This window comes from Amblyomma maculatum, chromosome 4 (genome assembly GCF_055883805.1).
Source record: "Amblyomma maculatum isolate TAMU_Amacu chromosome 4, ASM5588380v1, whole genome shotgun sequence".
Lineage (NCBI taxonomy): Eukaryota > Metazoa > Arthropoda > Arachnida > Ixodida > Ixodidae > Amblyomma > Amblyomma maculatum.
The window spans coordinates 54,426,038-54,442,192 of NC_139347.1; the positions used below are offsets into that span (position 1 = coordinate 54,426,038).

Sequence of the window (16,155 nt, forward strand, 5' to 3'; positions counted from 1 at the left end):
CTCCGTTGAGATGGGAATGCCCGTACGGCTTCGTTAAGCGGGGCTTTACAGGTATCTATGTAGAGCGGCCTTTTACATAGTTGGGTAGCTTATGAGCGCATGCTAATTAATATATGCGAGGTATAGAGGCACAAATCAAGCGGCGAGTGAGTAGGCGAGTTGCCAAGTTAATGTACTCGAACGAAAATCAGCAAGTAGAGCCAGTTGACGGGAACCGTTATACGCTGTCACAACTAGGGGTGTCCCCCAAACGTTTTGTGACTCTGAAGTGAGTAGATGACACGTACTTATTGAGCGGGAGCAGCGCCGCGCTGACAGTCGCCACATGGGCGCGGGGCTGAACGTTGGCGAGCTTCGCATGCGTCATAAGCAGTGTATGCGGGATGACGTCAGGCCCAGACAAGTAAATAAACAACAAGGAAGGAGACAGAGAAACCATGCGCCCGGCTGCGTTACCATACTTGTTGGGACTTACTGAAATATTTCTGAATGCTGTTAAACGCGCTGCCTCAGAATTTCTCATAGTTCGCTATCAGAGTGAGCACGGCAGGAGTTCATTCACAGTTTCCTGCCGAATGACACCACTGTTGACGAGATACTGGCAGACCGGGCAGTCAAGGCACGTTTCGAAGTGGAAGCACGGAAAGACACATATCCGCCCCACCATCTGCGGCCAGACCACGAAACCTTCGGTAGCACAGCAGTAACCCACCGAGCCGGCGCCCGGAATGCTCCACCTGCAGGCCGGCACAGTTGGGCTCGCGAGGGAAGCAAGAGAGGCTGCGGCCATAAAAGGAGCACTGCCCGCATCCAGTAGGCGGCCTCCGCTGCTGCCGCTTCTAGCAAAAAGCCCATCGAGACGGCGTGACGGAATGAGACCACGCCAAGGCAGAAGGGAAGGCCCAAAGGCTTCGTCCGTACCTGATGTGGTGCGCGGCCATGGCGAAGAGAGGGGTCGTGTGCAGCTGCTGTTGTACCCAAGACGAGGAGTGCGCTCGAGCAGCGGCGGCGGTGCGACCTATACAGGCGCGTTTCGTGCGCGTAATACCTCGCTGTCTCTCTCGGCGGAGAAAACTCGTTCCCCGCTGTGTCGGCGGAAAGGAAAGAGGGAGCAATGGCGGCCACGGTCACGTGTCAAGGGGGGGCGAGATGACGTCAGGGAACTCCTGGATTCTGAAAAGCCGCCCACCGGAACGAGGAGTTGCTGGTTGACTGACCAGAGGGTAAAAACTGTTTGCCGGGCAGAACGGCACACACACACTGCACTCAATCTGATGACGTCACATCCTGTCGCCTAACAGCGACGACGACCGCCTCCTCCACTCCACCCACCACCTACCCCTGTACACAGACGTGCACGCACACTCGACCTCCGTCTGCTGTGTTCTTTTACGCTTGTGCCGTGCGCTTTTGCGCTCCGCGAAACCATCCAGGTGTGCGAACCCGTCTGTGCGTACACGTCCCGTATAATAAGTATGTACACCGTGCCGGCGCGATGCAGAGAGAGAGAGCGGGAGGAGGAGGGTGTCTCTGTCTGTCTGGCGAAATGGAATGGCTGCACGCAAGTTCGGCACCGCGTGTGGCAAATGAATCGCGGCAGTGCGCCTCCGACACACACCGGCCTGTGTGTGTAAGCACACTGAGGTTTGAGCTGGCGCTCTTCACACCAGGTGTGCTTTCACTCGCTGCGTTCCCTTCTCGAATATTGATCGGCTGAAGTCATCTCACTTGTCCTCACCTTGGTCAACTTAACAGAATGACTTCCCGTCATAATGAGTGGAAAACGATCAGCGATTTGCATAACAACATAGAGTGGCGCCAGAGGCAGCATTTATATCAGCCCTTCCCCGAGGCCTCGACTCCACCCATCACGGGGTATCATTTGTATGCGGTAGTAAACAAAATAACGAGAAATAGAGAGAGAGAGAGAGAGAGAGAGGCGTCCATTTTGACTTACATAAATACGGCAAAATGTCTTAGGCTGCGGCACAGTGCAATGTGCTATATCTGCGCGCAATAACACAGACAGCCACACAACAGAAAGTCCAAAATTAAAAAAATAATAATAAATAACAGCGGAGAAAACGATGGTTTAAATGCGCGCCGCTGTGTCGTTTTTCACTTCCCCCCGTTTTCCTCTTGGCGTCCCGCCTTTATCCCATTGCTTTAATTAACTCGAATGGGCTATGTGCCAAGTTCACTGACCCGCTGTCGCGTGCGCTTTCTTTCTGATGGCGTCTGGCTGACGCAATTAGTGTTCCCGGCAGCGGGCCCGTCCGACTCCCATCAGCCGCTGTCATCGGGCGCGGCATAGGCAAAATGGGAACACATAATTGTCGCACGCCGCATTCCGGCGACTATTCACAGGGAGGGCACACAAAGGGAGGCTCTGTGTGTCCGCTCTTCTGCGCGAAACACTCAGTTCCGCCGTCTATACGCTTGGAAACATTCGCAAAGCCATCAAAGGAAGCTCGCGGCTTTGTTTGTCGTTCGCTCAGACCGAAATGTTTGGAAAGCGCTATATGAACGTTTTTGCAAAATGCACGGTGTTTGCCGGAAAAAGTGGAGGGTGCATGAGAAAATGATTGTTGCTGACCCAAGGCAGCAGCATATGTCTATAGGCTGATGTGCGAATACGGACTTGCGGCAGTGTGCATTGCAATATTGGTGCTTTAAAATTTTAGCCAGCTCCAATATTCACTCAGTAAACGGATTCATAGATGGAACGGCAGATCATGGAGAACTATTATTGTTTTTTCTTCATCTCAGCCGAGCACGAGACTTTGCGTATAAGGTACATTGATTAGAGCGACGCGCAGCAATATGGCGTGTCGCGAGCTCTCGTGCGCATTTCATCCTTCTCTACGACAATTTATTTTTTTCTGCTATATCATTCAATTTCGTTTCTCCTTTGTACCACACTACTCCAGAAAAGGGATGACGGGGCAAAGTGAAGGTCCGCACATCATCAGCGCTGCATCAGATGAACCCTGACCCAAAAATTGGCAGCACCGTTTGCGTCATTGTTTCGGCTGTCCCCACACCAGTAGAGAAAGCATCCATCAACGCTGCTTTCGGTGAGCTATAACGATGACAAAAATGGCGACGTCTTGCTCCACGCGTGGCAGTGACTAAGAGCATTACATTTCTTTAAATTCCTGACGGGAGTACTCCGTCAGGCGAATGTTTAGCACGCTCGCAGAGCCTTTGAGCAAGGGCTGCATTATTGTGACCACTTGAATCGCACGGGTAATGATGACAAAACGTTTTCGGCCGACTTTCAGCTCGCGCTGAAAAACAGCGTTCCAGGCGGTCGAGCTAGCGTGAAATAGTGACTTCAGGCGGAATGATTGCTCTTAAGTGGCACAATTTTAAACGCTCACAGCGCCCCAGAACGATGACGACGAGGCGAGAGCGTTGTGCGAGCAGCGTTTAAAGTTAGACAGGTACACTTTTCTTTGTATACTGTGTCGTTGTAAGTGCAATGTGGGCTGCGTTACGCAGGCGGCGTCTCTGGCTGTTTGCTTCATTGTACACAGTGCATCGTTTGTAAGGCACTTTTCGACGTCTGATCAAGACAATTCTGGCTAAAGTTTGCAACTATATGCATGTCGAATGGGTGCGCGTGCACTAAAGAATTCGGTGGTGGGAGTAATCCGGGGCCAAAAGTTTTGGTTCATGCCAACCGTTAGCGTTTCCCAACTCAGATCCCATTTTTGGATATGCGCGTCAATCTCTCACGCAGGCTCTTGTCTCCTAATCGGCAATAAGTTCAGGCGCATTAAAGCAACCGGTGCGCTATGCAGAAGCAGTTCAAATCTTTTTTTGCGAATAACTTCCAACTAGATAGGGTCGCCAAAATGGCTCCTCGCGCTCTTCCTCTCTTCTGAAATCACAGTGTTTCAATTACCGCGATCGCATTACTGCCAGAAGCGGACTCAAGAGAGGAACAAAACGCGCAAGTTATAGGCGTCCCCTTATTCACTTTTCTCGATTCTTCGTGTAGTTTTTTTTTTTTTTTTTTTTTTTTTTTTTTTTTTTTTTTGTCTGCTGCTAACGCGAAAAACAGAATCCCTCTAGCAGTGCCGAACTCGCTTAGTGGAAGGATTTTCTTTCTCCCCGCATCAAGGCACCGTGGCAGCCGAACCAGAGACGACCGCGCCCCATTGCCGGGACACAAACTTTCGCCGGTTTAACCGTTGACGGGACCCACGCGAACGCCATCCATCCCCGCCAGCGGAAGCCTATACTGGCTAGTCGATTTCCTCTCGTGTGTGACTCAGGACGGGGAGACTGGGTGCAAGTACTCGTCTTTTTGCCCCACTGCTCCGCGTTTCCTCACGATGATGAGGAGGCACTCTGATGGGCTTCGCAGGGGGGTGCAGCGACATGCCTCTTTCCTTCAATCTCGGCCACCGCCAAGGCGCCGACGCCTCGTCGGCGCACGCCACTTTGGCCAGCGCTGAACCCAATCTTGCCCAAGAGCTCGCTGCACGACGGCGGCAAATTCAAAGGTCTGCGCTCCGGGATGTGCAAGCAAGCGCCTATACCAACGTTTTTGTTGATTGTTCTCTTCCGCATGTATGTACGGTGCTCGCTGATCTGAGCAGCCCGCCTTCCATCGGTCATCATTCACGGCGAGCATCAGTCAGCCTGAGGAGAGAGGCTACGGCACGACGATATCCCCTGGGTGCGGACGCGCCTCTTTTATGGGACTGCGCAACACGGCCACGCTGAACTGTTCGAATAAGCTGAAAGCGCGAGCGCGTTTCAGGAGACGAAAAGAAATAAAAGGAATTATATGCGCCGAAAAACGGAACGTGATTGCAGCGCTTACTAAAGCGGATACTGCTATTAGCGCTCAACTGCCGAGACACCCATTCGGCCATATGGGTTCGTCTACCCTCAACATCGCTGTATCAGTCATCGAAGCACCACACAGGTAGGGAAACTAACGCCATAGTTAAGCGCAGCGTTGCCACAGACATACAACCTCATAAGCCGGTACACGAAGTGATATTACAGAATAATCGAAACCTGACTGATGCAGGCTTGCCGAGGAAAGTATTCGAATACTTTCGAATACTTTCGAATTCGAATACAGAGAGAGGGGAAAAAAAAAAAAAAGCAACTAGAAGGAGCCTGAACATGAAATTAAATTTCGGCATAATTCTCCGATAGATGGCACTTCTTGAACCAGTCCCAGTGAAAAAGAAAGTCTGAAAAGCATTAGGGAGCTTTTTTTTTTTTTTAATGTTCTGTTCATTCCTTCAGGACATAAATTGACTCACTTCATCGCTTGTGACGTGCAGAAGTTTGCAGAGTTTTAGACTGACATCCGTGAGATATACTGCGCAGTGCATCGCAGTTTCTTTGGGGGTCGCTATAGGTTAACCCTCTTCTCTGAACGCGCCCGTAGTCATTATACCTTAAGAGACATGTTTTTGCAAAGCTGCAGGCGTCCAGACTGAGTCCTTAGGATCTCCAGAGTTTCGACTTCTGCATGGTATGCGAGATAGTGTCGGAAGAGAAACGTGTAAAGTTTTATGGCAACCGTAAACTTCACTACGACATGTCATTTAATCCGCTTACTAAAGGATTAGCTCACTAAAGGATTGTCTCAAAACATTTTCGACATGGCAGCCGTTCACGATCACCACCATTTTAGGGATGTCTTAGCTATCATTATAAAAAAGTAATCGCATTGTGTAACATTGTGTTGTTGAATCGCACGGGCAGTCAGTCACTGCTAAAAAAAAATGTGATTTTGTTCGCGAACTAATAACCATATTTTACTTGCCTTGCTGCATCACCACTTGCAGAAACCTGAATTATTTTATATTGCTGTTGTTATTAGCCGACATTACGAAGGTAGTAGCCGCAATTAATGCTTGTCACTATAGCGGCACTTGTTGCATTATGTTACTTATCTGCTAACACCATTTACTTCAGTCTGTAATAGTACCGTACTTGAGGCCACAAGAAAGAAAGAAATACAAAACCTGCATAGCCAATTTCACGCATGGAAAGAAAAAAGCCATCGATTTCTAGCAGCCGCCCGACGGTCAGATTCCAAGAATCGACGAATAATCGTTGTGGGTCCACGCCCGCAACGTGCGGTACGCGACCACATATCACACGTGCCAATCCGAGCCCGCACAGGGCGACGACGCGGTTGGCTCCGCTGACGAGCGCCCAAGACCAACGTGAGGCAATATAAAAACGAAGATGAAGCAAAGCAACGCCACCGCCGAGTAGCTCACGGTTCAACGAACTTTGCGTGGAACGTCGGCCGGCGTGGGTGGGGCGGACTCTTTTCTTTTATTCGCGTAATACCACGGAGGCCACGCGGGAGAGGGAAGCCGGCAGCGATCAATTGTGTTCGCGTCGGCGTTGCTACGCGACTCTCGATTTTGACGCTATTGTCATGTCATTGGCCTTGAATTCGACGCCCGTCTGACGTCGATACGCGTGCGCTATTCGCTTTCTCTCTCACGAAGTCAAGCGGCGTTAAGTGCTTTCACGGGTGTGCTTCCGAAAAATGGCCGCATGTCGCCGCTTCCTGTATATATGAATGACTGGAATGCCCGCTCCGACGTGACCATTGTAATAGTGCGCGAGTTTCATTTTATTTTTTTTTTTGCCCGTCCTTATGCTATGGCTGCACTTTAACATTCCGTCGGTTCTGTGAGTGAAGTGTGCCGTATGTATTCGCATATTTGATGCACAAAAGAAAAGGCAGAGGTTTAAACGTTGCTTGTCCTTGTCCTTCCTCTCTCGTTGTTGTTCCTCGTCGCAGCGCTGGTAATTTGCAATAACGTACCAACTAGCTCAAATTTCCGTTTTACTAAAGGTTGCTCACAACTCACTTAAGCCACGACCACAGCTCACTCTCCAAATCCAAAGGCAGATAAATTTACTCATTTATATTAACATATTAGCCCCGCCGGGGTAGCGCAGTGGTTAGAGCACTCTACTATACTGTTCCCAAGGATTCGGGATCGGATCCCAGCCTTGGCGGCCCGCCTTTCGATAGAGGCGAAAAGCAAGGCGCCCGTGTGCTGTGCGATGTTAGTGCACGTTAAAGAACCCCAGGTGGTCCAAATTTCCGGAGCCATCCACTACGGCGTCTCTCATAGCCTGAGTCACTTTGGGACGCTAAACCCCAAACCAAACCTAAACCATATTAGCGTATTAGCTTATTTGGTTCAATAGCAAACTTAACCACCTCTCTTCAACGTTAGACTACTCGTTTGCTGCGTCGGCAAATTTAGCGGAACGAACATAGGTTCGTTAAAATAATGTCCCTGTTTCCGCGTAATTCGAATCAATACGGTCAACATTAAAATGTATTCGCATGATATGTACTCGGGACTACATAGGCTCGTCTACGGATATATTCAATCAGACGGGATATTTTCATTCTGATACTTAAACACTGCATACAGACGAGACGAGAAAGGTCACACATTCGCAGTGTTCCCACTTTAGCAACGTCCAGGCGTCTGCTGATGGAGTCTGTGAAGAGTCTCCGAACGCTGGCTACTTCAAGTACACCGAAAACCATGCAGGGCACGAGCTCAGAGATCGATGGGATCTTGCAATTCAACGTTCTCAGTGAGGACTTTATGTCACATCGGTCAGTGATCTGAGGTTCACGGGCCTATGTCAAAACTGGCGGAAGCACCATCAGGTCCGAGTGTCTCCCTGGGCTTCGGGCGTAGTCCTGGAGAACGAACCATCGAAGACGAAAACCAAGCGCAGCAAAAACTGTAATCGCTAATCGGAAGCTCAAGAAGAAGAATGGCGGAAGCCTTGCATGCTCGACGAAGCGCGTGATGACGTCATAGCCAATGACGTGTCCCCCTCCCCTTCGACAAGAGAGGAAGCCGTACAATGGGGTCTGAGCCCCGAGTTCCTGACCTGGCCCGACGTCGCCGGTTGCACGCACGAGGGAGCGGCAAGGGCGATTATTTCGTAAGTGGGCTTACAACGAAGCCCCGCTGATGCGACCCGCGCCGGCGTCCGCCTGTCTGCATGCGCCCCCCGAGACGCGGTGCATACCAATGCGCCCGCCACAGTGGAGGCCTCTGGGGCATGGACGGTGGCGATGCGGCCGGGATCGCCTACGCAGCTTTTCACTGGCTGGGCCCCCGCTTGCAATAATGTTTGCTAGCTCCTTGCTTCTCTTCGTGGGATGCTGATCACTTTTTTAACGCTCTCTTCCCCGCGCTCTCTCCGATGCTCGCAATGAGCCAGAAAAAGCGGCCGTATATTCACGAACCATTCATCGTTGTCGCCCAGCGCTCGTAAAGATGCTGACGCGCTTGCGTGCAACAGCGGACACGAAACAGGCAACCTCGTGCTACGACGGCACTCAACAACGGTACCCGCTCACACGCATGCGCGTCAAGCAGCACTCGGGCTCCGAAAGCGCCCTTCAGAGTCATTAGGGCATCTGGTCTGCAATATGCAACCCTAGTGTACAAAGCGGCGATTTTAGAGACTATACCAAGCGCGACTAGCTGCTCGTTAACGGCCGAGCTCGGAGCGTAGTATGGTGTGCGTTGTTTAGGTTCGTTTTCTCGCGCGCCTCCGTTTCTTGCTCTTCATCAAGAGACGAAAAAGCACACTTTCGTAATGACGCTGAGTGACAGACACCAGAGGTCGATACGCGTTCGAAAGAAAGCGATACGATACGAAGGGTGCGATTCACATTTTTTTCGCTGCGTGCTCTGTCGACAACAGTGGTTAGGACATGGAGAGAATATTCGAAGCCATCATTGCAACAGATAAACCAAAAACGTAACGTTAAAGCGTCTGAATACAGAAGCTGTCGCTCTATTCGATGTGTCAAGCCATGCGGAAGAGAGATGACGTCTGAGGTCAGGGGAAGAGGCTACATGCAACTGAGTTCGCGTCCCCTTTCCGCCCCAAGTGGATAAGCGATGGAACGAAAGTAATGAAAACTGACGTCTGTCGTATTTGCATCAGGCAACTGTTATGACCTCTTTTCAGGCAGCGAACAAGGCACGTGACGCTTGATGAACTTGCGGTGTGCCATTGTGCCGACTAAAGAATCGGGCTAGATTGGTGTCCCGTAGCGCGAGCGAATACTCGGTGATAGGAGGGCAGAAGTCTTCTTGCATTTAGGCACTGAGCTGTCAAACGTATTGAACCGTACTTTGTGGTTAGGGGGTCCCTATCTGACGCTTTGGGTGCTCGAACTCTGAGTGTCCGGATTTTGTAGTCACACACAGGTATGAGAGCGGCAAAACCGCGAGCACCGTTTGACGGACCCGTCAGATGGAAGATATTTAGCATGCAGTCCAGAAGAGTGACCACGCAATTTTCATGTGTGCAGTTAGGGTTCCACCTTTATAATGTGTCCTTAACTCGTAGTGCGATTCGCTGTAGTTGGCATCGTGAATGTGCACTATGTAATAAAAATTCGTTGCACAGCCATACGGTATAATGGGTGTCAACAAGTGTCAATTTATGACTTCGCTATTTCTTGCCTTTCGCGAAGGCAGATGTAAAATATTTCGTCGAACTTTCTTTGCTCGTGCTTAGATGTTCAAATGCGCAGACATCTCAATGGCATTGACGACATCATATATGTCTAACCACGCTCAGTGTTTCCTGATGCGGCGTTTACAAAACAGAATCCTCACTCTCTAGACCTCGCCTGTCGGCAGCGCGTGGCCAGCTGCGGCAGCGGCGAGCAAAAGTCGTTCACTCTGTGGCGCTGTTATTTCCACTGCGACAAGCACGCGAGGATAAGCATTCGCTTGGCGGTTCGAAGTGACGACTAAATGACACCAAGGACAGGCCTTGCGGCTGCCCACGCTTTCGAGACAAAGACGCAAACACACAGCGGCCAGGCGAAGACAAGTGGCGTCAAGGCAAACCTGGAAACGACTCTCCGCTAGTTTCTCCGAGGCGAGCCAGCCGCGCGCGCACACGTCTGAGAACTATCATCTTCGCCGAGCGGTCGTGCTCTCGGGGTCATATATGCGTGGCTCGCCAAAGGTCGCGCTGCTTCTTCGTGAGCCGACACCGCGCATTCGGGCCCCCGCTTTCCTTTTAGCCCGCGCACGCCGCCGTCTTTCTTGTTTCGCGGCGCAAGCTCCTCGCCTTTTTCCTGTTGCACGTCGTTTTTTTAAGGTCGCCCTTCCACGCACCACTTTGAGCTCCAGGCGACGAGACATGCGTGTGAGCGCATCTCGCGGAGTGGCGGCGCGTCTTGCACGACGTCCGAGGGTCGCCGGCAAGTGAGCCCGAGCAGGCATTCTGAACTAAATTAGAGAGCAGTTCACTTTCAGCGGGGATGAACGATATACTGACGAGCTTGGAGCGCTGAGACGGCAAAGAGCTGCTCAGATGCCTATCAGGACCGAAGGGGGATGGATAAAACGTTATTTTAGGCAAAGGAGTTTGGGATTCGCAGATCCCTGGGCCCTCGCACGGCCCCACTGCACTCAAGTGTTCATGCCCCGAAGGTCCATAACGTGCCGACGAGCGTCCTCACGTCTTTAAGCTCGCGTTGGCGTTGATGACTGCTCTAGGAAATGCATGTCTTCGCGGTATGCGCCTCATGCATCGTTACTGCGTGCACTGATATGAGAAAGAGTTCCTAGACAATATCGAGCCGATTACTTGAAGAGCACTTGTTGGTGGGGATGCCTGTACAATATGCCTATCCATCCTCTTTTAAGGACGGACTCCATGAAGATGAGAGTTCCCTTTCAGCGGGGGTGAACAATACTGGCGAGCTTGAACCGAAGCGAAGAGGTGCACAGTGTGCCTATCCATCCCATCGGGTCTGCGGCCTCTTCAGGAGTGTACAGGCGTCCCGACCAGCAAGTGCATGCTCTTCAAGTATCTAGCCGCAGTGGCAGGCCAATACGCCGGTCTGACTCGATGTTGTCTAGGAACTCTTTCTCGTATCACTGCACGCAGTAATGATGTACAAGGCGCATACTGCGAAGACGGGCATCTCCTAGAGCAGTCATCAACGTCTCACGAGCTACGCCAACGCAAGCTCAAAGACGTGAGGACGCTCAGCGGCATGACCGCGCCTTCCGAAGACACGGGAGGAGCATTTCGGGCAGTCGTGCCTGCGAAACCCCCGGCGGCGGCGGCGGCGACATCGACGCGGCAGAGGCCGTGCTGGCATCGGGGCGTCGGCGCGAGCACCTGGCGTCGTCCTCCTTCTCCTCCCTGATCTTTGTACCCCTCCCCGTGCGAGCTGCGCAAATGTTTCCGTCTCCCGGAACCGTGCGTTTTTGTTTGCCGCCGGCGCTCGCGGGGAACAGGCGCCACGGGCGTCGTGGCGATCCGCATTCAGCAGCGCTCCCATTGGGGCTTGGCCCTCACAATGGCACCGTTCGGGGCTCGGAGCAGATGGTTTCCGGCGCATCGCTCAGCGAAGGAGGAGGCGGCCTTCCTTGTGCCGCTCCACATCTCTTCACGTCTCCTGGAGAGGTGAAAGCCTCCTTCCATGCAGGGGGCCACACATGCGCGTGAGTGCGCATCCCGAGGCCATTCGTACAGAGCCGCATGTGCGAGCTGCCTGCCATAAAACTTGATGCTCTGTGCGCTGGGCTTTGCCGAGTCGTGGCCTGTCAGGCCCCCGTTCCGCGTACCCTTTCGTTCATCACCTTGCTTGGCATTCCGTTGCGATCGTCACACGGCGGAGCTGCTTCGCAGAGGCCCTCTTCGGAATCGGAACTTTGGCAAAGGCCTCTTGTTTGGACTGTCACCAGAGCATATATATATATACAATATTACAAGGGTTCAACGCTGCTGAACCAAATATTGAGCGAAAGCATTAGCTGCGGGTGACCGAGCGTTCTTCTTCTTCTTTAACCCACATATAAAGCCCCGCTTTAACCAAGCCGTATGAACGTGCCTTAGTGGCCTATAGGGGTAACGTGAATGCCAGGGTCCTAGCAGGCTGATTCTGACATAACTGTGCCATGTGAAACGAGACTCAATTTGGCAGCTCTTGCCAGTCCACGTGGGGTGTGACGTCACAGCGTCACGTGGGTAAGACGTGGATACCGGTCGCGCTACGCTGAAGGCTCGAAACCTAGAGAAGTATTGCTTTCGCAATAAAAAAGAGAAAAGCATGTCTCATTTCTAGGTGCTTGGGGCCTTGTCAGAGGTTGGTGTCTGAAAGATGGTGGTCGCCTGAGATCTACATCCTACTCATATATGGAGCCAATACGGTGGCTGACCTGCCATCTGAGAATGCATAGCTGTTAGCGTTGTGTTCTGCAGACTCTCGTCATTCACTTCGCCAATGAACCGTTGTACCAGAATCCTTCAATGCTGGTTGTACGAACCGGCGCCTCGTAGTTCGCGCTCAGTGAACATGGAGCGAAAATTCCAGAATCATCCTACTAAGGGAGTCGGGCTGTATATATTCGGGGCAGAAGACAGGCTCAGGTGTTACGAGCTCGCTGGATTCGATGCACTTAACACCGCGCAGCAAACGATCTGATTTCTGCCACGGCTATGAGACATGTTTGTGTACCCTGCCTCGTACACTGTTCTTCTCTATTTGTTCTCTACATATTTTGGTAATTCTCCCATTTCTCTCATACTGGAGTAGAAGGCCCGAGTCAAGTTCCGCATTTTCTGGTCAGGCAACGCTGTGACATGCGCGTTCAAGCAGTGGGGCGCGGCGGAGGCTACTAAACGAAGGCGTACCCGTTCGGAACTGAGTGCACCTGTTGTAGCTGCTAAATTCAGTGCAATAGAACGTTTCGTTTTTTTTTTTTTTTCTTATCGCAATTGTATATTTTGACCTGATTTGAACCCGCCCGAACTTTCGCCGAGCGCCTACATTGAAGGGAAGGCCGCAATCATCATCATCATGAAATGATATGACAAGGTTGCTCGCTTCCTTAAAACGAGTATTCTTCAGGGAGTCCCGCGTGGATTCTTCCTCGCAAACCTTTGGACGCGATCCTCCGCATGGCAGGTGCCGTACACTGCAGTGCGGAGGCACTGAAGAGACGAGGCAACTGGACCGGGAGGAGGGGGTTGAACTCCAGCGGTAGCGGGAAGCGGCCAGCTTCCTTGCACACAACTTTAAAGCTCGGTTCACGACGGCTGCGCGCTCTTCCGTTGCGGGCAGCGGCAACCTCCGTGCGTAGCTGCAGCGGCCGTCGCGATGATGGTGCGCGGAAAGAGTGGTAGAACAGGTTCACTCTTTTTCTCGCGTAACCCCGGCGCACCGCCGGTGCCCGCCGGCAGACGGCGGCGACCAGCGTCGTTCGTGATCATCATGGCGCGTTCTCTTCCTGGCGCTAGCGCGTCTTTTCCTTCTCTTCTGTCTCTTTCTCGTCCCTCCTCCAGCGCATCTGTAGAGTCTTCTTCCGTGCTTACAGCTGACCTCCACCGCTCGAGGAGGAAAGGAGGCGCGAGACGAACTGCCGTGCTTCGTCGCTTTGCTGTTGCACTTCTTCCAGCAGCACCCTGCTCTTGGGAGAAGGCGGCTAAAAAATAAAGGGCCAACAAGAAGGCGCGAACGGAGTCCTCTCCAAAACTTGCGTGCAGTGGGGCGAGAAAGAAACGCACGAAGAAAGGATGAGGACGGTACGGTGACGTCGACAATGGTGTTTCCGCTCGAAGCTAATCGAGAATCGGCCGCCAAATGACTCCATGGAACTCAGCCTTCATGCTTTGTTCTGGAGGCACTGTTCTGCCATCGCTTGGCCAACATTTATCTCCCTATTTTCGCTCCAAAACTTCAGTATGCGGTACCTTCATCCGTCCGTACAATTTGCTCACGGCCGCGGAAGCTACAATTTACGGTAAAGGGCGAAGAATGTGTATATCGGCTGCTCCTGCGCGCGCCTCGAGGGCCGGCTTGAAGAGGCAGGTCGCCCTTTCGGTTGCTGCTTATTGTTGCAGCTGCTGGCGCCGCTCCTCGCTGGCAAAGTTCGCCGACACCGTGCGGCGGCTTTCAGGTGCCTGCCGTTCTCGGAATGCGTCCCCCTTGTGAGGCGGGCAGGCAAGGCGTACAACGGGCTCAGGTAACATCAAAATAAAGCCCCACGAAACGGCTCTCTCGGCCTCTCTGATCAATCGGAGAGAGAGGCGCCGATTACCGGAATAAACGACAAGATACTCGTCATTCTGTAACGCGGCGCACTGAGCGTTATACACAACACCGTCGGCCAGCTCATTTCTGCAACAGGCGTTATGTACGGGGGGGTCGCTTGCGTATTGTTGTTATCTTATGCGGACGAGCGGTGAGGCGACGTTCTCACGAGCCCGGTTCTTAGCTGCTGTATATGTAATGGAGGGAGCGAAGGGAGGGGGGCTCGGCGATGATGTTTAGGCTGCATTTCGTCACGCGCAATCATCAGCCCAGCAGAAGCAACAGCGTCTCTTTCTCGAGGAGCAGGAATTATGCCCTGACCCCTCGCATAACGCGCCGGGAAGAGCGGGCTATGACCTGTGCTGCACGTGCATGCGCGGGCAACCTCTGGGCGGCTTCCCCGCATAGCGCCGCTGCAAGGTTGATTGCGCCGCCGCGCATGGGATTACGCTGTAACGGCACCAGCGGATCCGCGCGGGCGGGTACGCTGCCCTGGAAGGTATTTCGCGTATTCCCAAGCCCTCCGCGCGCCACCGAGCTCACCCTCCGTTATCTTTCTTTTTCGTGCCGTCATTGCAAGCGCTTTGTATGCTCTTTCCGACAGCATTGACAAAGAGAAGTTTGCCTCGCGTCTTGTGAATGCTGCAAGAGTACTATACGGGCGGAGGATTAACGTTAAGCAGTAATAAGCTGAAAAAGGTGAGCACTGGCGTCTCTTAGAATTTCACTATAGTTACGCGGAAGACGCGCTTCGAAAGCGTAAATACAAGTAGTTTCCCTTTTTATTAATCCCATGCCGTGTAGTCGCACGAGGTAACAAGCAATCGGGCAGAACGTAGTTTGAAATCGTTTGAACAAAGGAATAAATACTGCATGTGGACGGTCGCCATGCGTCGTGTTGAGCCGCAACATGCCCCAAGAAAGCGAGACCAACAATTGTAGGAGGGACCCGCGTGCGAATACTGTCTCTCGGAAAAACTGGTTTTAGGCGCGTTTCCCTCGGCGATACCTTCAATTAGCCTGCGTGTGCGCGGTAATGAGGAGCTTCTCTTGCGAGCTTTTACGTCGACGTGCGGTTTTAACGCGGTATGTGGTAAGCCGCGCTGCTAAAAAGAACGTCTGGGCTCCCTATCGGGGCTCTGATGCGTTTGTCTGAAGAACGTTGCAGAACTTCGGTTTTTCATCGTCCATGTATATGCGCTGCTTTCGGTAATTCCGATTTCTTTGCTGAACACATATGGCTGGCAGGATACTGTATGCTGCCGTGGAGGCGCCGGCAAGTGTCAAACAATATTCTGAGACACGTAGTAGACAAGCCAGAATAACGAAGAAAGCAAACAGACAGAAAACAAAGGACCTTCCCAGCGCACACGCTCACATTTATCTGAGACATATTTTCCGTGCGAACGAAATAAAGCAGCTGGGCAGCCGCGTTAGTCGTATCATATGACATTGTGTTCTTTAAGTGCAGTAGTATTCTAATGAACGACCCCGCCAGATCCCGGCCGCTGCTTTTGATGGAGGTGAAAAGCAAGGTGCCCGTGTGCTGTGCGATCTCAATGAAAGTTAAAGAACCCCAGGTGGTCGAATTTTTCGGATCTCTCCACTACGGCGTCTGTCATAGTCGGAGTCGCTTTGGGACGTTAAACCTCATAAACCACCCAATCTAATGAACATGATCGATATACAGAAAACGTATTTCAACGAAACATGCGAAGAAATAACTTAAATATCAAGTTCGGTTGAACGTTATTTTGTCCCAACCTTAGTCCGCTTGAGTGGCTCAAGCATCGCCGTTTCACTTACACGCGCTGGCATACAAAACCATAGTGCATCCCCATTTCGCAGTTTATCTCGCGGGTTTTCTTGGACGAGTTGCTTTCCTATCTTCTAAAAAAGCGGTCAAGGTAATGCGCTCACGCTGCCAATACTGGTCTGCAATCTTTTTGTTTTGCTTGAGATACGTTCGCAAATCTCTAGAAGGTTAAAAACGGGAGATAAGATCCTTGAAACTCTGCTGGGCGTGTGAAGACGAAATT

General features: G+C 51.9%; 2 protein-coding genes across 5 annotated transcripts in view; one reads left to right on the forward strand and one right to left on the reverse strand.

The window, feature by feature from the left end:
• The window catches only part of Jupiter (microtubule-associated protein Jupiter), a 69,374-nt gene that overhangs the window by 52,493 nt on the left and 726 nt on the right, over window positions 1-16,155 (reverse strand). Inside the window, exon 1 of one of the 3 annotated variants that reach the window (XM_084601534.1) lies at window positions 922-1,087. The exons of the other annotated variants lie outside the window; for them this stretch is intronic. Within the exon in view, the coding sequence (XP_084457660.1) occupies window positions 922-941 (20 nt within the window). The 5' untranslated portion in view covers window positions 942-1,087. Of the gene's footprint in view, window positions 1-921; window positions 1,088-16,155 lie in introns of those variants that run through there. 3 annotated transcript variants of the gene reach the window in all.
• The window catches only part of LOC146191068 (uncharacterized), a 423,874-nt gene that overhangs the window by 16,009 nt on the left and 391,710 nt on the right, over window positions 1-16,155 (forward strand). The gene's annotated exons all lie outside the window — the stretch shown is intronic.